The sequence below is a fragment of the Vipera ursinii genome (genome assembly GCF_947247035.1).
Source record: "Vipera ursinii genome assembly, chromosome: Z".
Taxonomy (NCBI): Eukaryota; Metazoa; Chordata; class Lepidosauria; order Squamata; family Viperidae; genus Vipera; species Vipera ursinii.
In genome coordinates this window covers 108,338,066-108,362,710 of record NC_139517.1, presented here as the reverse complement: position 1 = coordinate 108,362,710, position 24,645 = coordinate 108,338,066, and the positions used below count along the sequence as shown (strand labels likewise).

The 24,645-nt window shown below is 37.4% G+C and overlaps 2 protein-coding genes across 5 annotated transcripts; one reads left to right on the top strand and one right to left on the bottom strand.

Annotated features, from left to right (window-relative positions):
* Window positions 1-5,144: 5,144 nt before the first annotated feature.
* Window positions 5,145-9,292, bottom strand: THNSL1 (threonine synthase like 1). Of its 2 annotated transcripts, XM_083378058.1 has the most exons (3): window positions 9,270-9,292; window positions 8,632-8,751; window positions 5,145-7,464 (listed from the first exon to the last, which is right to left on the bottom strand). In XM_083378058.1, exon 3 carries the CDS (start codon window positions 7,441-7,443, stop codon window positions 5,233-5,235), a length of 2,211 nt encoding a protein of 736 aa, XP_083234184.1. In that variant the 5' UTR covers window positions 7,444-7,464; window positions 8,632-8,751; window positions 9,270-9,292; the 3' UTR covers window positions 5,145-5,232. The 2 variants fall into 2 exon arrangements, with proteins under 2 accessions (XP_083234184.1, XP_083234183.1); XM_083378057.1 differs by lacking the exon at window positions 9,270-9,292 and having other exon boundaries at window positions 5,145-7,480; window positions 8,632-8,709.
* A 4,427-nt stretch (window positions 9,293-13,719) lies between these two features.
* Window positions 13,720-23,436, top strand: ENKUR (enkurin, TRPC channel interacting protein). 3 transcript variants are annotated; one of them, XM_083378626.1, is made up of 7 exons: window positions 13,832-13,903; window positions 14,397-14,477; window positions 15,640-15,732; window positions 18,977-19,122; window positions 20,191-20,417; window positions 21,236-21,382; window positions 23,041-23,436. In XM_083378626.1, exons 2-7 carry the CDS (start codon window positions 14,437-14,439, stop codon window positions 23,212-23,214), a joined length of 828 nt encoding a protein of 275 aa, XP_083234752.1. In that variant the 5' UTR covers window positions 13,832-13,903; window positions 14,397-14,436; the 3' UTR covers window positions 23,215-23,436. The 3 variants fall into 3 exon arrangements, with proteins under 3 accessions (XP_083234753.1, XP_083234754.1, XP_083234752.1); XM_083378627.1 differs by lacking the exon at window positions 14,397-14,477 and having other exon boundaries at window positions 13,720-13,903; XM_083378628.1 differs by lacking the exon at window positions 14,397-14,477 and having other exon boundaries at window positions 13,815-13,911.
* Window positions 23,437-24,645: the final 1,209 nt, after the last annotated feature.

Here is a 24,645-nt window from a genome sequence, read left to right as displayed (position 1 = left end):
CAGCTGCCAAACAAGCCAACACAGTCCTAGGATGCATTAACAGACAGAATCAAGATCACATGTTAATACCACTTTATAATGCCTTGGGAAGAACATACTTGGAATACTGCATCCATTTTTCTTTGCCACGAGATAAAAAAAGACATTGAGACTCTAGAAAGAGTTACTCTAGCAAGAAGAGCAACCAAGATGTTTAGGGGACAGAAGGCTAAAACATACATAAAATGGGTGCATGAATTGGGTATGTCTAGTTTAATGAAAAGAAGGACTACTGTTGATAGCAGTGTTCCAATATTTGAGGGGCTGCCACAAAGAAGAGGGGGTCAACTTATTTTCCAAAGCACCTGAAAGCAGAACAAGAAGTAGTGGTTGGAAACTAATCAAGAGAACCAACCTAGAACTAAGGAGAAATTTCCTGACAGAACAATTAATCAGTAGACTGTATTGCGCCCAGATGTCCACTGGAGCACTAGACAACTATTTGTCTGAAATGGTATAAGATTTCCTGCCAAAGTAGAGGGTTGGACTATAAAAACTCCAAGATCCCTTCAAACACTTTTATACTTATGATTGTGTGAATGAAGAGCTGTGAGTAGACTAGCCCTACCTAATTTCTCTATGGCAGGGGTGTCAAACTCGCAATGTCATGTGATGTGTAACGATTTTTTGTGACTTTTTGGCTATTGCCGGCAATGGGGTGGACGTGGTTTCTCTATGATGCATCCGGCCCATGGGCCGGCAGTTTGACGCCCCTGCTCGATGGGCAAGAAGACTTGAGAGTGCCCACAAGTGCTCCAGACAGCTGTCCCTCATGAAGAAAAAGCAAGTCAGTATTGTCTGGCTGATTTATTGCTCTGGGAGATGAGGGAAATTTATCTTTTCTCATCAGGAAGGAGTGGAAGGCCAGGGAGGCTGTAGAATGATGGCAAATCATATAACTTGAAAAAAGCCAAGCAAAATAGTTGGTACATACCCCTGAAGAGTACTGTAAATACAAAGATATGCTTCATCTTTCACATCAATTTCTCAAACAACAGTTATATGTCTCTTCTTTGCAGCTTTGGGGAGGATTTTTTTCATAACTCTACAATCATAACTAGGTGCTGTGTAAGTAAATAATATCCACTTCCTGTAGTTATTTCCTCATTCAATCCAATATGAGGTTAATGTTGCCAAGTGAAAAAGAGTGGGATCCAAACATGTTGACTGCTAATTCCCTGAACTCTGGACATCTAGGAATTAAGATCCTAATGCAAATACTGGGTTGAAGAAAATTAGAATAAATTCTGTACACTAAGGGGCATTGATTGTATAGTACTTTTGCAGCATATGCCATCCAAATCAATGCAGATGCAATAGAGGCTGAAAACAGCAAAGGCAAGGCATGGTGCCAGATTACCCGAGGTAACCCCTTTCCCCAATTAGTTTTACATTTTCCATTAGGTCTAGCAGAAAAGACATGTTGTAGATTCCACCTGTTGGGACATAGAAGATGAACCTTTTCTGCTATGGCACCTGTCCTCTGGAACATCATTTCCCCTGAGGTGAGGTTAGCCCCACCCCTTATGATCTTTCAAAGAACCCTCAAAACATGGTTTTTTCATCAAGCCTAGGGATCCCCTGGCAACAGCACATTGGTTGCACTACCTATAACATCTTAATTAACCCTCTTGCATTCTTTTAAATTATTTACATTTATTAAGAAACATAATTATGTTTAAGTTATGTTAATTAGCATAATTTACTTAATTATGCTAGTTAAGTAAAAGTTTTAAATGGTTTTTATAGGCTATCTTAATAGTTTATTTTATTATATGCTGCCCAGAGTCACTTTACCATATATATCTGATAAATAAACAATAAAGTGTGTTTACTCCCCATACAATTCCTACATCTCCCTGGGGAAAAAACCTGAAGGAAATACGATTTTCTCTATTATTCCAATTCTGTACTACACTAGCAGGAAGACAGGTCAGTAGCTATTTTAGTTTTAATTATATTAACCAACTCAGAAGATTCTAGTTAAGAGAGACACCTGTCTCCTTCTGCAGGCTAAGAATTCTCAGCTCATGTTGAAAATGAAAAATTCATTTAATGGTAATTTTAGGCAAGGATAGATTTCTGCAGTTTTGCAAAACTGGGGTTAATCGCTCCCCTAGGCATTGACACTTGAACTAAAAAGTCTAAGTTGTAATTAGTTAAAGAAACCATAGTGACTGGAAACACAGAAAAGATTAGCCAAACCAAACAATCGTCTTATGACCTGGAAGGCTGTGTGGATTTATTTGATTTTTAACCCACCTATATTACTTTGTATAAGTAACTCAAGGCAGTGAACAACCTCTTATTTTCTCCACAACTAGCCAATATTTCCCTGAAAAAGAAATAATATAGGAAGCTCTTGAATTCATTTTCTAATGTTAAATTTAGCAAATTGTTAGGCGTGTCACACTGTGATTAAGGGCTAAATATAGCAAAAATCCTGTTATAAGCTCTTTTGCTCAACACATACTGACAATTTTCCCCCTAATAACTATGTTACTTAGCTATAAAGATGTTTCCTTCCAAGAACCTAACTCATAACTAGTACCTTTTGTTTACAATACAATACACACACACACACACACACATGATAAGTTTTTTTTCCCCTTTGGACAGACCGGTCTAGTACAGCTTGGTTTTAACTGCTATATTGCAGTTCTACTATTATAATCACTTTTGCCTTGCAGCCCCTAGGAGCGTTAAGCAGGCTCAAATCGCAAATGCAATTCACTACAAATTCGAATTTCTTTTTGCTGATATTTAAAACCTCCCATTTAAAATCTTATATATATATATATATATATATATATATATACATATATATACATACATTACATACATACATACATACATACATACATACATACATATATATATATATATATATATATATATATATATATATATATATATATATATATATAATGTTTCAAGTGTTAACTATTTAGATTACCTTGCTAGGCCCCAAACATGGAGCAAATCTTTAAAATTCTTTGTTAGTAATTTACACAAATACACACACACACACACACACACACACACACACACACACTATGTTATATATATATATCTTCCTGAATTCATGGAATTCTGTATTTTTTGTATTACCCAATATTTAATACTAGATTTTAAGGAAATAAAAATACCGAAAGTATTTATTAAGAACTTGTTACCTGCCACATTTGGTGAAACATAATTGATTTTATTATGCTAATTAAGTAAAAGTTTACTTAATTACCTAGTCAGGAGTAGGTAATTGGCTCTTATGACCTGTGGACTCCCAGAATTCTGGGAATTGAAGTCCACGAGTCATAAAAGAGCAAAGGTTGCCTACTCCTGATCTAGATGCATTTCTGGTAATGCAATGGTATGAGAAAACATATCCAATAAAGTTGAACTCCACAGAACTTAAAGGATTGTGGTAGTTGGTAACTTTTTACAAAACTGCTTTCTTTGTAAGTATACTTAATACTATAGATAAACTTTCTCAAGGACTGCTCTTTTTAGTGAATGTTCAAAGTTAAAACAGTGGGAGAAAAGTAAATAGCTTTACCATCAGTACTCACATTTACGACCATTGCATTATCCCCATAATCAAATGATAACCATTTCATGGTGATCAAAGTCCCCACTGTCATATGATCATGAGATCACCAAACAGCTTCCAACAGTCAATGGATAAGACAGTAGTAAAATCGCAAGTTACATGATGTCTTATTTAACTATCCTTGGTGACCCGCTTAATGACCAAATGGAAAATCATATCATAACCTGGTCACAGTTATGTGGTGTGACTTAGCAACTGCATTGCTTAGCAACAGTTTCCCGTTTCAATTGTGGTCACTAAGAGAGGACTATCTGTAATGCAATACTTCTCTATACAAGGGTCAGTTAGCATATGATATGAAAATCCTTCATTTGTCACCAGGAAGAACTGCTGCCTGCTAACACAATGTCAAGCTAAGATCCTATGTTCCTAATATCTTTATGTAATTTTGCAGATTTATGAGGTTATGTTTGAAGAGTGGCAGTTGGGATCACATTCTTCACTGAACCTTGCTGGGTGTAAGGAAACACTGTTAATTCCCTTTAAAAAGCAGCACATCACCCCATTAGACTTTTGAGCCATTTTGGAGATAGCAGAGTGGTGGTTAAAGGTGGAAACCAAAGCAGTATGCTTCCCACACCACATCCTCATATGGCCTCTGGAGTTCTGAAAATCATACAAAAACTTCCTGTGATTATTAGAGGCTGCAGAAGCCACATGAGAATGTGGTATGCTCATGCATGGTCTCTGGATTCCTTGCAAGTCATGCAATCTCTGAAAATCATGCTAGAATGGATCACATTCTCTCATGATTTCAGAGGCTCCAGAAACCACACAAAAGCACAGCCTCTTGCACAATTTCGAGGGTTTGGAGGCCACGCTAGAACACACCACAATCTAATGTGGCCTCTGCAGGCTGAGAAAATTGAGCGAATACCAAGCTTTGCTATACTCTAGCAAAGTTAAATCAGTTTTTACGTTAGCAGAATATGTGACTTCAACCACTGTTACTTGAAAGATGTACTTTTTGTGTGAACTACACCATTATGACTTTTCCCATAAGCTAGGTTTGAAACAAAGTACGGCTAAATGCCATCCATGAACCCAATAATATTTCTCAACATCATCAACTTTAAGTTGCACGGACTTCAATTCCCAGAATTTCCCAGTCAGGGTGTTGGCTAGAAATTCTGGGAATTTAAGTCTATTCATCTTAAACTTGTTAAGATTCAGAAACACTATGCCACAGATATAGAGGTACAATGGTGAAATATCCATGCTTAGATCTCCATTTCTGAAAGATGAAATGGTAACCAGGAGAAAGCAATTATGACTGTATCATTGTCTATTATTAGTCTCACAACCCTCTTCATAATTCTCAAATGTGTTCTACGTAGTAATCCGCTCAGCAGGCCTTGAACAATATTTTCCATTCTGATTTCTTTTTCTTCCAAACAATTTCTCCTTTGGGGATATGACATCTTTTTTTTTTGTTATACTTGTTTTGTTTCTATTCTATTTGGCATTTGTCACTGTAAATATTCATTAAGATAACTGCATCTCCTAAGCATTTATTAAAATATACAGAGTAGAAAGAAAATAAAAAACAGGACACCTAGTCAGCACTACCAAGCCTCTTACAGTTAGAAAACCTTCATGAAGTGATTTTGTATTAATCTTTCCACATGTTCCATAAGGACATTCAAGTTAGCAGGACAAATCTCATCCTTTGGTTTTTCATTCTTTCGCAACATCTCTAATAGGCCCCCGTGGACTGGAGGCAAAGGGTTATATGAGTTTAACAATTGAAGCTGGCTTAATGGAGTCTGTTTTATTTCCCCAATCCTCAGTGCCTGTAGAATAGCAGGTGCAAACTTGGAATAATGAGCAGTAGAAGAAATGATAACGGGGCAAGTTTTGTCTTGAAGTCGATCTGCAACCACTTTGGCAACAGCTGTGTGTGGATCCAGAATATACCCTGTAGTGTTGAACACAGAGTGTATGGCACCCAGGCAGTCTTCCTCAGAGCACCAATCAGCTACTAAGTCCTGTTGAAGCTTTTGCAGGAGCTCTTCCTGCAACTGAAAGCGCTGCTGGTTTTCCAAACTGAGAAGTAACTGTGTCACCAACTGCCCATCACCATTAGCAATCAGGTGTAAATAACGTTCAAGGTTGGAAGACTTCAAAATGTCTATTGCTGGTGACAAGCTTGGCATTAATTGCCTTCCTTCTAAATCATACAAGCCAGTTTTAAAAAATGAAGTCAAGACATTGTTTTGATTGGAAGCACAGATACATTTCCGAATAGGGATCCCCATGATTTTTGCATATATCGCAGCTAGTATGTTGCCAAAGTTACCTGTGGGAATGCAGACATCTATGGGGTTCCCAAATGAAATAACACCTTGTTCAATAAGGTTCAGATAAGCTGATGCATGATAAACTACCTGGGGAAGTAAGCGTGCCCAGTTGATAGAATTTGCAGCACTTAACGCTGTTCCATATTCCACTGTGAGAAAGCCAGTAAAATCTGAATTGGTAAACATTTGCTTGATGGCAGCCTGGCAAAAATCAAAATCAGCCTGGACTCCTATGGCTTTTGTGTTGGCTTCTTGGCAGCTGATCATGTGGAATTTCTGTATCTGGCTAACTCCATCATGAGGAAAGAATGTGATCACAGCAATTCTTTGCTTATCAGTCTCTTTAAGTTGACCAAAACCATTCAGAACTGCACTTCCTGTATCACCAGAAGTTGCTACCAAGATCAAGTAATTGCAGCTTTGGGGAATGCAGTATGCAAACAGATGGGGCAGTAACTGTAAAGCCAAGTCTTTAAATGAAGCCGTTGGTCCATGAAACAGCTCCAAAAGAAACTGATTCCCTTGCAGATGTCTAACTGGGGCAATTTTAGAACACATAAAATTTTGTCCATATGCCATCTGAATCATTTCCCACAATTTGGAAGCAGGAATATCATCAGGATGTATGCACCTTTCTAATATAATCTGAGCTCTTTCAGTGTAAGTTGCTCCTAATAAATGCTGCCATTCTCCCCCAGTGAATTTTGGAAGTCCCAACTCAGGAACAAAGAGCCCACCATCTGGGGCCAGACCTTCAATAAGAACATCACTGAAATATTTTACAAAACTCCTTGATTTGTTTTCCTTAATGCCACGGGTGGAAATGAAGCATTCCAACTCAGAATTTTGATACCTCTTAACAGCATGAAGCACTTTGTCTGCTACATTCTCTGCTGTAATCCCATTTTCACAGAGAACACGGACATCGTACCATTTTTTATAAAATTGCTTCCTGAACTGAATAATGTCTCTTAATGATGTTTCTTGACCTTGGCCCACAATACGATCTACCTTCATTAATTTCAAACGATCCATTATGCTTTCTGTGGGTACATCCAGGTATACCACTATTGCATTTTTCTTCACATGCTCCATGCTAGCAGCATTCATTGGGTTAGATCCGGAAAGGGACACTACACTTCCAGATGCTGAAAGGTTTAACAGGGCTTTTCCCTCTTCTTCTATAAACCGTTCATTCCCAATGCTCTTTAATTTTTCTGCCACACTCATATTCCAGGTTGGTTCAAGAACATCATCATCCACATCTATGAAACAAGAGTCCAGCTTTTGACCTAGTATTTTTCCTACTGTTGTTTTTCCAGCACCTGGAGGCCCCATCAAGACAATATTCTTATTTCCAACAAGAGAGTGCATGAAGGTCCATGCCTTCCAGGTCATGGTGAAGCTTCTTGAGAGAAACAACTTCAAATGTAGATCAGAAACCATGCAGTGACAAAGTAGCTTTGGATGACTATTCCAGCTTAGACGTAGCATCTTTTTCAAATTCTAATTCCACTAAAAGAAAAAAAATCTTTAAAGGAAAAAATAAATACACACTTGAGTTACATTTAAAATGATTGCTAGACATTTCTGACAGCTCATTTCCTATCTTAGAAAAGCCTAATTTTGAACAAGATCACACAGTTTGAAACATGATCAGTTCAGATTTCTTTGAATGACAAAGAGGTCAATCAGTTGATAGCTTTCTCTTTTTTTGAAATCTGCCCAGAAAAACAAACATTCATATGCTGCAATATTTCTAGTCTGAAAAACAGCCACTCATGACGGTCTTATATAAAAAGATCTTTGTAAAAATTTATATATATGGCATAGCTTAACTACTATCTTGGCTAAAACCCACCAGCAGAACAGAACAAAACTTAGCAGCAATATTTTAAGTATTAGGATGTATGTTCAAAAGCAACACTGACATCAGCAGATAATGTTTTCAAAATCAATAAAAACCACCTCTCCAAGCTAACTTTGTATACATTGTATACAATATATAGGTGATAGTATATACATTATGTGGGCTAATGCCTCCTTAAGTAACACCAGCTGCCTGCAATTAGTGCAGGTTCGAGTCCCACCAGGCTCAAGGTTGACTCAGCCTTCCATCCTTCCGAGGTAGGTAAAATGAGGACCCAGATTGTTGGGGGCAATTAAGCTGACTTTGTAATAATGCCACTTAGGGGGTGTGTGAAAGCCCTAATAAGCAGGCATATACATAGAATGAAGGCTACTGCTAAGCTTGTAAGCCGCCCTGAGTCTTCGGAGAAGGGCGGGATATAAATGGAATTAAAATAAATAAATAAAATTATATACCATCACCTATATGACACTGTAAACTAATCTCTCTTCACAACTGCTCTTCAACATAGAGAAAGGTTATAACACACCCAGAACATCTTTAAAGCTAACTGTCATAGGCTGGCAAACCTATATAATGAGGCCATCAATCACAATAAAATATACAGAAATTTTTTTCTTTAAACAAAAGCCAAAAATTCAAATCCCCCTTCTGCAGAAAGTTACATTTAACAATGTATCAGTGATTTTAATGAAATTTAATGTTCTTAATATATTAATACAAATCCCTAACTTAATATATTTTTTAGTTTTAAAATTAATCTGCAAGGCAAAGAATAATTTTGCTTAAATGAATGTGTCGTCCCAACTTACCACTGAGTTTCTCTAGTAATCTTCTTTGTAGATGAATGGCAATCTCATACACCCCCAACCGGTATCTGTGAATTGTTTTCATGCAGGAACCAGTTACCTGTTGACTGTTTCACACTTCATCTAGGTGAATCAGAATAAATGCCACATCAGCAAATGCTCTCCAGAGAGCACGAATTAACAAACATGGTGCAGGTCTCTCTAGCTCTGAAAAATGTCTGTGTTGCCAAGAGTGTATTCATGTTTGCTCAGGGAAATCAACAACTGCATCAGCATGAATTGCAAAACAAACAGCACAGGCTATTAAGCAACAATCAGGAAGCTAAATAACCTCATATTACTTTCTTTGTTTTCAAATTAAAGGAAATAAATTCAGAAATAACTCATTGCTGCATTTTTTAAACATGGCTCTGCAGTTCTGTGAACCTGCAAGGTATGTGGACATGATTGTTTCTAGAGAGGACACCATGTTAGCTTTCTGCAGCAAATACAATGAAAAGGTTGCAGATCTTAAAAAATGATAAAATTTGTTTTTGCACTGGATTGTTACATTTCCTTTCCCAAGGACAAAGAGAGAGAAATATTTGAAAGGGAAGATGCAATCTCAGTTTTTCATTCTTAGCCACCAGAGAAATATTTACAGCAGTGACTTTTTCACACTGGTATTAGTTATGGAGAGACAGAGGCATCTTGTGGCGAACCAGCTGCTCTCCAACAGCAGTCGATCTGCACCAATTCTGCAAGAAACAGAAAAACACCATCCCTTTAAAATCTAGGGGAAGCAATTTCATAAAAATAAACAATAAAATAGCTAAAAATATTGCTCCTCCCTGCCTCGTGAACTAAAATAGGTTATGGATTCTTCAAGACCATTACCATTGGAATTCCCCACTGCACTGGGTAGGATTGTTTTTCACACTGTAAAACTCACTGAAATAAAAAAGAAATAATTTCAGTTTTGTTCATGAAAGTGTTCTGAAATTATTTACTGCCTCAGAAATCATGGACAAATCATTAAGTGTAAGTTAGATCAAACCACCATGTAATTCAATGCCCATTTTGATGTTACAAAGGTAGATGCATGCAAAATTAGGTTTCTGCTAAAATCAATGGCACCACAAAAATAAAGGTTTGTTTGTTATAGAAAACAGTTTCTATCCCAGTAGTTCTATTTTTATATTAATCAAATTTGTCCATTTCACCAGGCCATAATGTAGTAAGCTAAATTTATTTTAGCTTAGCATAACTCAATTACTATGATTATCAATGATGGTTTATGGCTGAGTATATATGTCTCACCAACCAACCAGATTTCTTTTGCTTCAGAATTAATGAAGCAAATTCTGCACAGAATTACAGATAACAATACTGTGTAAACAACAAGCAATATATTGGAATAAAACTCCTTCACCCTCTTCCCCTCCTATTCCAGACCAGCCTACAGCTGCAAAATTTAATTGTTCTTGTTTCATCCCTGGGAGATCAACAGTCTTATGGTAAAACCAGAACAACAAAAAATGATCTATTAATCCAGATGGAATTTACATGCAGATCAACTGCATTCCCTTCCATTTCCCTTATATTCTTCCCATCGAGCTAGTCAGGAATATTGTTTGTTTTGTCACTGGACAAAAAGTGAGGGGATAGTCCTATGGCAAGATCAGATCTAGATCAGATCTGGTTGTAAGGTTTAATCTTCACTATTCAGGTGTTTGATCTCTCTCTTGACTCAGTAGACCAATATTTTTATTTGTATGGGTGGGGGTATTTTTTGGAAAAAAAATCTGTCTTCCAACACATCAATAGAGCTGAGGGAAGAAAAAGGAGGCTGAGATCAGGACTGCCTTCCTGCTTCATATAGTTCCCCTCTAATTCTTCACCAATCTGTCAAATGAGATTTTTTTTATTGACTTGGATGTATTAATCTTCGAAAGACTCAAAGGTATGTAGGAAGCATTTTCCTCCAGGAGACATATTCATCACTTGCCAAAAAAGAACTTCACAACCTACGTGTTTCATCTTTTTTACAGCCCCAGTCAAAATGAATAGAAAGTGTAGTACAAGACAGTGTGCCTATAGCAGACTTAGGGAAGCACAGTAGCAGGGAAAGTTCCAATCCTTACTTGACATTGCCACATTCATTACCAAAACATCATAACTTGTTCACACGGCAGGGTTTTGTGTCAGGAGAAGAGGCAAGGCACTATTTTCATGTGGAGGGTTATTGAAGATGATTTCAAGTTAATATCACTGTACAGACTGGCAATAAGATAGAAATGACATAAGGAAAATATATTGCTCAAGATGGTTAACGAAATGACTTCATTCCATAGTAATGGGATATGAGAGTATAACATATATATTTTCTTGGTTGAACTCCAATTTGATGGCATATAATAAAAATATTGAAGTGGTTGCTACTATTTTCTTCTGGGATGATTTTTTTTATTTCTCAGCCTTTTCAATAGCCCAAGATTTTCTAATGATCTCCCATCCAAGTATTACAACACCAGATCAGATTTAGCTTTTTAAATTTTAATGTACAAATTACTCCAGATTCACCAAGAGCCATGTCACGTAGAGGTTAGAATGCAGTATTGCAGGCTAATTCTGCCAACAGCCAGCAGTTTGATTCTCACCAATTCAAGGTTGACTCAGCCTTCCATCCTTCCAAGGTCAGTAAAATGAGGACCCAGATTGTTGGGGGCAATATGCTGACTCTGTAAACTCTTTAGAGAGGGCTGTAAAGCACTGTGAAATGGTAAATAAGCCTAAGTGGTATTTCTATTTATTTCTTAACGTCATTTTTACTGCTTAACTGATTTGTAATTTAGATTTATCTAACAACATGTTTGTGATAGCAATAAAGAATCTCAAATGAGTAACTTCATTGTACGTACAAAACTAGATCTGAGTTTAAGTAATATCATTTTTTAAAGAACAGCTTTAAATCATTCTAAATCAAAAGCAGATGTTTGAACAATTGACCCTCAGTATATACCTGAAGAAAATGAGAGATATTTTATTTCAAATAAATTAACTGAAATAAATACTGAAGGAAATTCTCCATCTAGTTTAATCCTCAAGATTAAAACTACAAGCAGTATAAAATGTTAGTCTTTTATAAATAATGTCTGCATGTATGTACAAGAGAAACAATGGGAAGGATCTGCCTTCTCTTACAAGCAGCTCTTGGCAATTTTCCCCTTGGTTAATATAACTATGGAATTTAGGAAATGTGTAATTTTCACCTCTACTATTTGGAATACAACCCTCTCAGTTGCAATTTGTTCTTTTTCAGCTCACAATGGTTCCAACATTTATAGTAACATATTGTATAAGAATAACATAATATACCCTTTACTAAAACTTGCCAACGTTGAAAATGGGTAACTTGTGTTCACATTAAATTCCATATTGAGGGTCCTCTATTTCTTCTGTTAATGGACTCCTACCTGTTAGTCTATTAATCTGGAATGGAATGGCTGGAGTCACACCTCATGATTAAGCCTTAGTAATGTATACAGACCCACTAGTGTCACAATAGTGCCTCTTTAAATATCTCATAAAATGATTCCATATTTAGACTTCTAAATAAATAGAATTCTCCATACACACATTCTTCAAAAGAACTCTCTGATATAATCCCACTGATACAAAAGCAAACAATAAGCCTAATTTCATCAAATATCTTTATGAAGGTAGATACTGTAAACACAATATACCAACTAGTCACAGACAATATTGATAGAGGATTGCCCTTGATTTGGCAAAGCAAAGTTGGATTTTCATTTATACATTAAAAATGACTGCTCAGAAGGGAAGGAGATCTTGTCTATAACCATCTAAGTAGAAAGCCTACATAAGACATCTACCATGAACATGTGCTAAACTTGAAGGCTTAATTAAGGAAGAAATAAATGAAAAAAAATCATATGAATTGATTGCACTAATCCAAGCAAACAATATTATGGTTTAGCAATGTATGAATCCAATCTGTACCTACTGGTGGCTTTGTGGTAATTTTTTTTCCTTTGTTAGTAGACAATAAGAAAAGGATATCTCTCCAAAGCTTTTCTAAATTGCAACGAAAGGGAGTCTCAGTGAAGAACACAGCAACATAAAGGTTAATGAGGATGGAAATAATAAACACAGTCCTGATGCATATTATTTTAGAATAATTATCTTATAGGCAAATGATTTGCACCTCTAGAATTAGGATTCAACCTCTAGAATGATTTTTCACACAAGTTTAGACTACTAGATTCTTTAAGCAGAAGGTGAGGAAACTATGGTCTAATAAATACTTCTGGTTATAATTCCCACCATCCTTGACAATTAGCATATTTGCTGAAGTTATTTGATTTTAGGAGCATCTGATGGACTATCAAATTTCTCATGACCCCCCCCCCCCGAAGCATTCAGACAGCTCTTTGATTGTTTAACATTGTTTAACATGCTAAGGAAGCTCCCCTGCTAGTACTTTTCAGATTCGGGCCAGTCCAATTTTATATAGTGGATTAGAAATCAAATCAAATAATAAATGTCTTCCTCTAGTGTTTACATTCTATATGTCTCCATATATGAAACTCGCAAACCTCCATTTACTGTTGAACTACAATTCCCAGCATCCCTCCCCCTTCTTTATACAGGCTGAAGCTGTTGGGAATTGAATTTTTGCATCATCTAGAAGCCAAGCGCTTACTCCCTGCATGATTCCCACTCGGTCAAACGGCTATGAATTCTAATCATGAACAAGGAAAAATATGCATGTTTCCCAAATTCAGAAGGAAAAGCCAAGCAAGAAAACTCTATTTTCCAATGCAGATTTTTTTCATGAACACTCTACCCTCCCCTCCAAGACCCAGCCCCAGTCGAGATACGTACTATTACGCATGCGTGCACTTCCACTCCTACCTCGTCCGAAGATCTACCGAACTCCTTCCTATGTATCATTGTAGGCGTTCTTCCCGCTAACTCTCTTATTGCGCTTGCGCACCGTTCCATCGAGCTCTGTGCTCCGCCCCATTCGGCCACCCATTGTTTGTTATGATTCCGGAAGTGATGACATAAAGCCAGTCTCGTTCTACACAAATATGTTACCAAGCAGTTGTTTCTAGGGGCAACCAAACAGTGGGCATATTGCTGCTCATGTAAAACCAATTTCTCCGAATGAGGAAGAATTCGAATACCATCGGAAAAAAGCCCTAGAAGAGGAGGGAAGGGTGGGAGGAGAGAAAAACAATAGATTTGGAGAAAAAGATTTTTGGAACAGGTAAGCAGGTAGTTTGAAGTGCTGAAGAAGCCTGTATTAATTTTTAGAATATTACATGCGTGCTTCATCTTTCATTCAAGTGGTGTGGTGAGAGTTCTCCTTTTCCTCTCCCGCCTCTTTTCTGCCCTAACAATCTTGTAAAGATAGGAGAGGGGATGGCTGGTTTCATATAACATGCCAAGCCATAAAATGGTTCGCCCGTTTTGGATTGTATCTTATGAATCTAATCATTGTGGTTTGTTAAACCATGCTATCTGATGTAAAGTGTTGTGTGAATTCAGCCAGTTGTGGTAAAACAGAAACTACTTTGGTTCAGAGAACCAAATCTTAACATGGTATGTGAGTGCTGACATCGATTTTTCTAAGATACCCTGTGAATTTCATCGTTCTGACTTCAGTTAGACTCCTGCCCTAGATAATTATATAAGTGATATAATTTGAGTGCTACATTTTCTCTTCACCTTGATTTGAATATATAAAAACATTTTTCTAGTGAGCCAGACTACAGTATCCTGGGATGGTGTTTGGAACTGATGAGTAGCTTTCCAGAGCCTTGGAGCAAAGGGGTCTTGAGGTACTTTGAACTAAAAATACTGGATTGTGCCTCTCCACCTCCACAGATATTTAATGCTTATTTGGGTGATCACTGTTCATGAATATAAGCTGAATGTCCTGCATCAGATGTATAGAAAAATTAAATTTGATGCCTGGCAAGATAATATGGTTAATCAAATTTATCCCAAAGAGGTTTCATCTTGGATGTGCTGGGTAAATCTCACTTAGGCTTCTCAACCAATATCAAGAGTATGGTTTTCTATTTAATAAGTCATTAAGGTGGGCTTACTGGGCTCCAAGATCACTGCAGACGGGGACTGCAGCCAAGAAATTAAAAGACGCTTGCTCCTCGGGAGGAAAGCCATGGCAACTCTAGACAGCACACTAAAAAGCAGAGACATCACCCTGTCAACAAAAGTGCATATAGTCAAGGCTATGGTCTTCCCAGTTGCAATGTATGGCAGTGAAAGCTGGACCATAAGAAAGGCTGAGCGCCAAAGAATTGAAGCCTTTGAACTATGATGCTGGAGAAGACTCCTGCGAGTCCCTTGGACTGCAAGGTGATCAAATTGGTCAGTCCTAGAGGAGATCAACCCTGACTGCTCTTTAGAAGGCCAGATCCTGATGTTGAAACTCAAAATACTTTGGCCACCTAATGAGAAGGAAGGACTCACTGGAGAAGAGCCTAATGCTGGGAAAGATTGAGGGCAATAGAAGAAAGGGACGACAGAGAATGAGGTGGCTGGATGGAGTCACTGAAGCAGTAGGCGTGAGCCTAAATGGACTCCAGAAGATGGTAGAGGACAGGAAGGCCTGGAGGAATGTTGTCCATGGGGTCGTGATGGGTTGGACACAACTTCACAACTAACAACAACAACAAAGGTATAACATTTAACTATATGGAGAGCCATTGGTTGGCAAAATTATGTATATATTCATACACAAATTATAAGTAATATTAAGCTTGAGGTAATTTAAAGTGATTGTGATTTTCTGCTGGCTAGAAAAAATGTGGATACTAGTGAAGGGCAGAAAATGAAGAATATGTAAGAAAATCTGAAGGAAAGCCAGAATGTTTGAGTATGCATGGGGAGAGAGGATAAAGAATGGCATGAGTATGAGAGAAAATATGACAGGTAGTTTCCTTAATAGCCTAAGCATTTTAAATATTTTATTTGTAGGCCTGTTAAGATGGCAGCTATGGTCATGGAGGAGAGCATTTATAACCTTCTACCTCAGATTGTAGAGAAGTCTCGGATAACAAAGAAACCTAGGTATGGGAACAAGAATCTTTTCCCTGGCTACTGTTCTGACATGGTTTTTGCATTTAACAGTCACTGGTATGTGTTGTTGTTTTTTCTTGAGACACATATTAAGTACTACTTAAGGAAGAAATTGAATACAGGATCTCCCACCACTTAATAGGTCAGTACTGCTAATTTACCAAATATCTGCATAACTCCTTTATCTGCAAAAGTAGGGAAGACTGTTTGCACTGGTTCCTTTTAAATCAGTTTCATATACTTACTGGCAGAAAAAAATAGAGGAAGACTGCTACCTTTACACTTCAAATAAATGCTTTTTGAATCTGGGAAAAAGGCTCCAAAAGATATCTGAATGAACGCTTTGATATTGCACTATGTATTATGTTTTACAATGTGCAAATTTCAACAATTTTTTTACTTCTATTTCTCTATTTCATAGAGATCTGAAATTTTGGTAATATGAGTTTGATACAATATTTATTTTGCAATGAAATAATAATCTTAAAACAGTTCCAGGGAAATGCAACTTTCATAAAAAGCTGTGCTACTTTATTTCCTCTTGGTATCTTCAGGAATAAATTCCACCAGTCAACCTATCTGTCAGGTCTCTTATACTAAATAGTTCTGTCAGCAGCTTGAGCAAGTGTTGCTGCAAATATGGAAAATTCTTGTCAAAGTGTCATTCAATTTGATTTTCCACAAGTTGCCGCTATGCTGCTAATGATGAAACTGGCTGATCTTCTCTCACGCGATGAATCTCAGAGGGAGGTCAAGTTTCTCTATCTTGGCAGTACTAATTCTGGATACAGATGCACAGTTGGGGTCAATAGAAGGGATAGCAACAATTCTGATTACTTATGAGTTGGAATAAAGCTTTCAATATGCCATCAAGCGGATATAGGTAAACAAACAATGAGAGGAATTATAAATAGTCAGTATCATGGCAATTGCCTGTTACTTCTATGGCCATTTACTGGCTGTCAGCTTGAGTTAGATAAATGGCAAGGGCATTATAGATCAAACATCATTGTGGCTGCCATAAAAAGAGAACATGAACTAGCAGTATCATTCATATCTAAACCCTTGTCTATTTCTTGTTTTTTTGTATCCTGTCTTTACTACATTTACAAATAAGGTGGCAACTATATCCAACATACCTTCTTATTCCTATCTACAACAACCTTGTGAGGTCAGTCAGGCTGAGAGTGTGTGATTAGCCCAAAGTTACTCCCCTGGCTAAGGCAGGACTTGAACTCATAGTCTCCCATTTTCTAGCCTGGTACCTTGACTACTGGAACAAACTGGCTCTCTATATAAACAGCCAATTGACCAGTGAAGGAAGACTATTTTTTTTTTCTATGCTCACATATCTTCCAGAAAAAATATATCGGACACAACACAAAAATTAGCAGATTTCATTGTCACCTGTATGACTAGCTGCCATTTGAGATCTTATACAGGAGGAAAAGCTGTCTTTCTCCAACTAACAATTACTGTGCTTAATTGGATATATGGCCTAGATATTAATATATTGAACACTTATTCGATTCCATGAACCAACGTATTTTAAAATGAAACATAGCATATATATTTTATTTCCTCAAATCTTACAAAATTGATTAGATATCTCCATCATATGCATACTATAGTATTATGTGCTCCTATATAATTTTATTATTGTTATTCATGTGCTCTGTGCCAGGGGGTTGTGAGCTCTTTGCAACCGGGCCATGGAAATGGTAGGTGAGCACACTTGCTCACATACACACCCCCATTTACTCGAGCAGCGGGCGAGCACGTGCATGTCCATTTGCATGAGTGGCAGGTACACATCCATGCCACTCGTGCAAATGGAGCTGCACGTGAGTGCACGCTTGCTGGCTACTTGCATGGAACCATCCAATCTCCTCCTTCCCCACCAGTCCACAAAGTTTCAAAGGTTGGGGAACTCTGCTTTATGCCATACATTAAATAAGTAAATAAATACCTCCAGTAAGTGATGTTCTCTGGGCAATTTATAATAACAGAGAATATAGAAGCTGGTTATACATATCCTAATGTAATTTTCTTGGTTTGAGCTCACATCTGGCCAACCAAATCACTGGAGCTTCTTTCCATAGGCAACATGTCTGTAATATTTAACCCAGCTGTTGTTTATAAACCAGATTTTATGGCTTAGCAAGTTATAACTATGAATTCAGTCAGCTACAGTATACCATGTTTAAATGTATGGGTTCAAATTCTGTCCCAAGACAGACGTTTTAGGAACAGAAGCTTTAGGAACTGGAGCTTGTTAAATGCAAGGATAGGCAATAATCCCTATAGTGTTGATATGATTTTGGAATCCTGAGGTTAATTTAGGTTACTGAGGTTACTGAGGATAAATTACATGTTGGATGTACTTTTTTATTATAGGGAAATCAGTATTAAAAACCAATTAACTACCGTACCTTTCCCCTTCTTGAAGCTGCATAAGGGTATTACAAACTGGAAGAGAAATTAATTATAAATAAAATTTGATGTTAACTCAACAAATCGTGGCACCAAAGTTTAAAGAGAAATGCCCATTTTTCTTAGTTTTCCTCTGCTATTTAATATATGTGAATTATAAAATACATAATTATTGTTTTTAAACAAAAAGAAATTCAGAACCATACTGTTCACCGGAATCCTTTTGAACTTTTCAAATTTGTTTTTAAGATTTCAATATTTAAAAGCACAATATTCAGCAATACAATTATCTATTACCTACGGCAGCACCTGCGGCCGGCGTCAACTTCCCTCTGTCCAGTGCGCTCCCACAGAGAGGGCCTCCTCAGGGTGCCTCCGATCAGAGAATGTCGACTGGTGGCCCCCAGGGGGAGGGCGTTCTCTGTGGGCGCGCCAGACCTGTGGAACCGCTTGCCGGTTGAGCTCCGGATTGCCCCCGACCTTCGCTCCTTCTGGCGGGATCTAAAAACCTATTTATTTGAGCAAGCCGGCCTGGTCTGATGGGTTTGGGGTTGGGTTTTAATATGGTTTTAACTATTGTATATATCGGGCATAAATCATTTAATTGTTTTTAACTTTTGTACTTTGTTTTTTAATGTTTATTGTCCTGTACACCGCCCTGAGTCCTTTGGGAGAAGGGCGGTATAAAAATTTAATAAATAAATAAATTTAATTAATTTATTTAATTAATTTAATTAAATAAATATAGAATCTCTGCTGACTTTAATTTTTTTTGTCCCTTCTCTCTCTCTCTCTATTAAAGTTTTGTATCAGCGTTTAGACCATATGTGAAACGTGCAGTACAGCAAAATAAATCACCATGGAAAACAATTGGACCCCCAAAAGTCCAAGTGCCTTCTCCAAGAAACTTCCTTCAGAAACATTCAAAAGAACCAAAGTTACCAACAAGTACGTTTTTGACATAAAAATATTTGGCATTTTGCCATTTAAATTCTATATTTTGTTATTTAATATGTAGAACTGGTATGTTCCTTTTCTTATGAATGTTAAAGGGAAAATCGGTAAGCTAATCAAGTGACTACGGTAACAAAGTAAGTTGTTCCAGACAGTTGCTATATTTGCATTCCAGTTCATTCTGAAGCACAGTTTGGACATCAAAACAAAGTAGTGGACAACTTTATTAGTCAGCCAGTCTTCTTCACAAAGCGGGAAGGGCAGAAAGAAGCAGTCTCCTCTAAATGCTTTTCGAGAGAAATCCCCAAAGTCTGGTCCTACAATATTAAGTTAGAAGAGAAAATTTAGTTCTAGTGCAGGGGTGTCAAACTCAATTTCATTGAGGGCCGCATCAGCATTGCAGTTGCCGTCAAGGGGCCGGGTGGGCGTGGCCTACTGGGTGGGCGTGGCTAGAGTGCGTATGGCCTACTGGGTGGGCGTGGCCAGCTCTACATCATTCGCATCAAGGGTGCCTATGGGGGCCTGGGCAGGAGTGGGACAGATCTGAGGGTCTCTGGGCCAGGGCCAAGGCAGTGGGGGCCGTTCCCTCACTCTTTCCAGGATGGCTTCGCGGGCCGCATGAAACCACTTCGCGGGCCGGATCTGGCCCCCGGGCCTTGTGTTTGACATGTCTGTTCTAGTGGTATTCCACCACGTTAAGAGTAAGCAGTCTTTTCTGAAGGTTGCCATGTTTTTTTTAAGAAAAATATGGCTGCCAAAACACATAAAAAGTGAAACAAGTTTTTCCTTGTCTTTCTGAGCAAGTAAACACCTTTGCAAAGAAATACGTTACATACAGCTGCAAAATAAGGAGCAGCAGGGGAAAAAAGCATTGTAGGTTAAAGAAGAAACACTAATTGATGCTTAGTACTTTTGTGTGCCATTTATTGATACATTCAAATTTATAAGTTTCATCTTAATCTTATTTTTTAAAAAATAAAAAATAAATCGAAAATATAAAAATGTATAATATTGGAAAAATGTCTAAATTTACTTTTGTGGGTTTTTATTTTTCTGCAAAAGAAAAAAAAGATCAACGCAGTAAAAAAGCGCTGGAATTAAGTGTACCCAAAAGAACAGATCATCCAATAATGGGGGTTCAGTGTACAAGGAATTTCATAAACACAAATGCAAGTAATGCTATCGTGGCGGTACCCAAGAAACCACTACCAGTTTATGTAGACAGAAGGCAAGGAGACAGATTTCTTCTAGAGACTTCAGGACTTGTTCCAAAATATCTCAAGAAAAAGGTAGGTTTGTACATAGTTGCAAAAAAAAATGGAGCTGAAAAATACAGGTCGTCCTCAACAGCGAAGTGACCGTTTGAAGTTACAACAACACTGAAAAAAGTGACTTGCCATTGGGTCATGCACTTAGGATTATCACAGCTTCCAACAGTCTTGTAATCAAAATTTGGGCACTTGGAAATTGACATTTATTTATAACAGTTGCCAGCATCCCAGGATCATGTGATTGCTGTTTGCATCCTTCCCAGTTTGCTTCTGACAAGCAATGGAGGGAAGCCAAATTCACTTAAAGATCAACTGTGATCAACTGCAGTGATTCACTTAGCAACTGTGGGGAAAAAAGATTGGAAAATTGAACATGACTCACTTAACAACTACCTTGCTTAACAATGAAGATTCTAATCCATATTGTGGTAAATCAAGGACTAACTGTATAGCTGGTATGTTTGTATACTCTGAAATGGATTTCGATGTGAAATTCTGTCCATATTTACTCTAAAACCCATTGAAATCTGTTAAGTTTACTTCTCAATAAGCGTACATAGGATTGCATTGTGCAATTCGCCAGGAACTACTGAAGTATTTTGATTTCTGTCATGACCAACTAGTCCAATATGAATAGTGTAGTTAACAGATTTGTTTTTTAAGGGACAACAACTCTACCGTTATGGCTACACAGACTGATCTCACTTTGAAAATTTAAGTTTGATATTCACTGAAATGGACTGAACTGGAATTCTTTCTACAAAATGGAGGAGGTGTATAGCATATGGGAACTGTATGCTTGTTATGAATAGTGGTAAAATGTATTTTTCTTATAGGATTATGGAGTGATTCCAAAATATGTAATTAAGCGAAATGAAGATGCTAAAAAAGCTCAGGAAGAATATGATACCTATGTCAGGGAGACTCTCAGACAAAAAGCCATGAAAAGGCTCACAGAGGAGGAGAGAGAGAATCTTTTAGAGGTACGTGACTTGAGAAATACTGCAACTGAGATGGGTATAGTTTCACTAGATGGAGCTCTAAAATTGTTTTATGTTGTTATGTGCTGATAAATACCAAGCATGTAAGAGTGTTACCATGCCAATTTGAAAAAAAAGGAATGGTTTGTCTTTAAACCCATCATTTTATGCGCCTTTTGTGGGCTGCTGGTTTTGCCCAATTTTAACAATAATTCGTAATCTATTCTTTTTACATATAAATATAGGGAAACTACTATTGTGCTATGGAATATCATTCATCTTTGGTCAGAACTTAATCCTGCTTTATTCAATGAAGCTTACTCAAATTTTGGTGGGTTAGTATAGTTAAGACTACAATCTGGTGATCTATATAAATAATAGAACAGAGTTGAAAGGGACCTGGGAGGTCTTCTGGTCTAGGGATCCCCAACCCCTGGTCCGTGGACCAGTACCGGGCCACAGCATGCCAGCAACCGCTCCACACAAACAAGCAAAGCCCCATCTGTGCAATGCAGGCAGCACACAAAACCACGGACCATCCGGTCCACAGAAAAACCTCTCTCCACGGAACCAGTCGCTATTGCCCAATAGGTTGGGGACCTCTGTTCAAACCACTGCTCAAGTAGGAAATCCTATACCATTTCAGAAAAATCATTGTGTAATTTCTTCTTAAAAGCCTTCAGTGTTCAAGCACCCACAATTTCTGGAGACAAGCTATTTGACTGATTAATTGTTCAAACTCTCAGGAAATTTCTCTTTAGTTCTAGGTTGATTCTCTCCTTTATTAGTTTCCATCCGTTGTTTCTTGTTCTGCTTGTATGTGCTTTAGAGAATAGGCTGACTCCCTCTTCTTTGTGACAGCCTCTTAGATATTGCAACTCTGCTATCATGTTACCCCTAGTACTTCTTTTCATTAAACTAGAAAAGTTTAATGTTCTTCACATGTTCTTCACATGTTTTAGCCTCCAATCCTCTAATCATCTCTGTTGCTCTTCTCTGCGTTTTTTTGTAGTTTCAATATTTTTTCAATAGTGTGGGGATTAAAACGATGCAATATTCCAAATATGGTCTTATCAAGGCATTATTAAGTAGTATTAACAATTCATGTGATCTTGATTCTATCCCTGTGCTAATGGAGTTTAGGATTAAATTGGCGTTTTTGGCAGTTGCCACCACATTGTTGGCTCATATTTAAGTGATTGACTCCAAGATCATTCTCACAATTATTACTATTGATACAGGTACCACCTAGTCTATAACGGTGTGTTTAGTTTTTCTTGACTTCAACTCCCTGAATGATTTCCCCATGCTGGCTGGGGAATTCTGGTAGTTGAAGTTTCCCAAGGCTGGGAAACACTGCATTAATACCACTCTTATTACCAATAGCTCTCTTTTCAGGCCACATGGAAATCTGAAAAAAGGTCTGTTTTTAGTATTTAATAATAGAGAAATGTTAAGTAAGTACAGCCTTCCCTGAGAATCTAGGATTGCAGCCTATGTGCGTTTTTAGATACTTTACTGCCATGATCCTCAAACTGGCCCACTATAAGTATTCCTCCCAGAATTTTGGGAGTCAAAGTCCATATATCTTAAAGTGGTCCACTGTGTAAAATACACTGCTTTACTGCATACTAATTCTTCTTTTCCTCTTTTCCATGTAGGGTCTCAAAATGAACTGGGAGGATGTGCATCAGGCATTCCAAAACCTTTCAGTAGAAATTGATACATTACCAAAGAAGCTTTATAAAGAAAAGCTGGAAGCAGACATGAAACAATTGGAACATGACATTCAGACAATTGAGAAATACAAAGTTATTTACATAGCAAACAAATGAGGATGTCTTTTGAGAATCATTTTTTCTGTGCGATAGTTTACTTTCAGTGGAGATATAAATCACATATATATAAGTAGAAAAATGTTTGAGGTTTTAAAATCTTTGTTAAAATTGATCATATTTTACATGTTGTTTCCTTTTAGATGATTATTTATTTTTTCAATAAAGACATATTTTTCTCCAGAATATTTGATTGGCTGTATGCTATTTTTAAAAAGCCTTTCAAGGTTTCCAGTGTCTTTATGATATAATTCAAATAGGATGAAAAATATAGCAGATAGGAATAATTTACCAGACAGTTAATAGTGATAAATATACACTAAAGTTCCAAGTTATTCAGTGAATTATTTAGTTTTCAAATCATTAGCATTTGTTTTATTTAGTTTGGTATGCAGACTACTAAACTCATTTACTGTAAACTACCAAAACAAAAAAGAATTAAAACAAGTAAAATTAATAATTAAAATTACAGGTAGTCCTCAACTTATAACAATTTTTTTGGCAAGTTACAACAGCACTGAAAAGTGTGATTTGCAGTTGGTCCTTGTACTTACAACTGTTACAGCAAACCAAAGTTGCTTGATCAAAATTTGGGCCCTCAGCAACCAGCAAGTATTTACGTGCCTATAGCATCTTGAAGTCCTGTGACCTCCATTTGCTATTTTTCCAGCTGTGTTCCAACAAGAAAAGCCAATGGGAGGAAGCCAGATTCACTTAACGATTGGGGACCGGGGGTTGGGGACCCCTGGCCTAAAGCTCTCATAAAGAACTCCAGAAACAAGCAATGATGGAGCCAAACTGATTTCTATAGAGAGATTGCATTGCAAATAACAGGACCATAAGAAATAAACATCTTTGTTCTAGCCTCCCTGATTTCATAGAAATTACGAATCACCAAAGGTTTATCTTGGAAAGAATGGCTTAAAGCAGTCCTTGTAAGTTCTTCGGTTCCATACACTTTGAAATACACATGAAACCTGCCAACCAATGAAGGGTACATAATGGAGATGTACTTTGTTCTTGGTGATGAACAGCAACAAATAAATGGGGCAAAACATTCTATACAAACTAATTTGCAAGTAGTCTTTAGAGGCAACCCCACATGGTGTGCATTGCAGTAGTCCAAGTGAACAATGATAAAACATGTATTACTGTTGTGCATGACTCCCATTCCTGCAAAATTCTTCCTTGCCATAGCTTTCATCTGCTCATCCAGCAGTAGCCATGACTAGTAGACTTCTCTCATTGTAATACTTAGAGACAATATGGGCTGACAACTATAATGAATATCCAAAATGTTGGACCTGACTAACAATGTTGCTGGTTTGGTCCAGGGTGATGATGCCTAACTGGACATCATCAATGCATTGATGGTCCTCAACCTGAACTTATACTGTAATCAGTGGCTTCATTAATTGATTATGTGCCTTC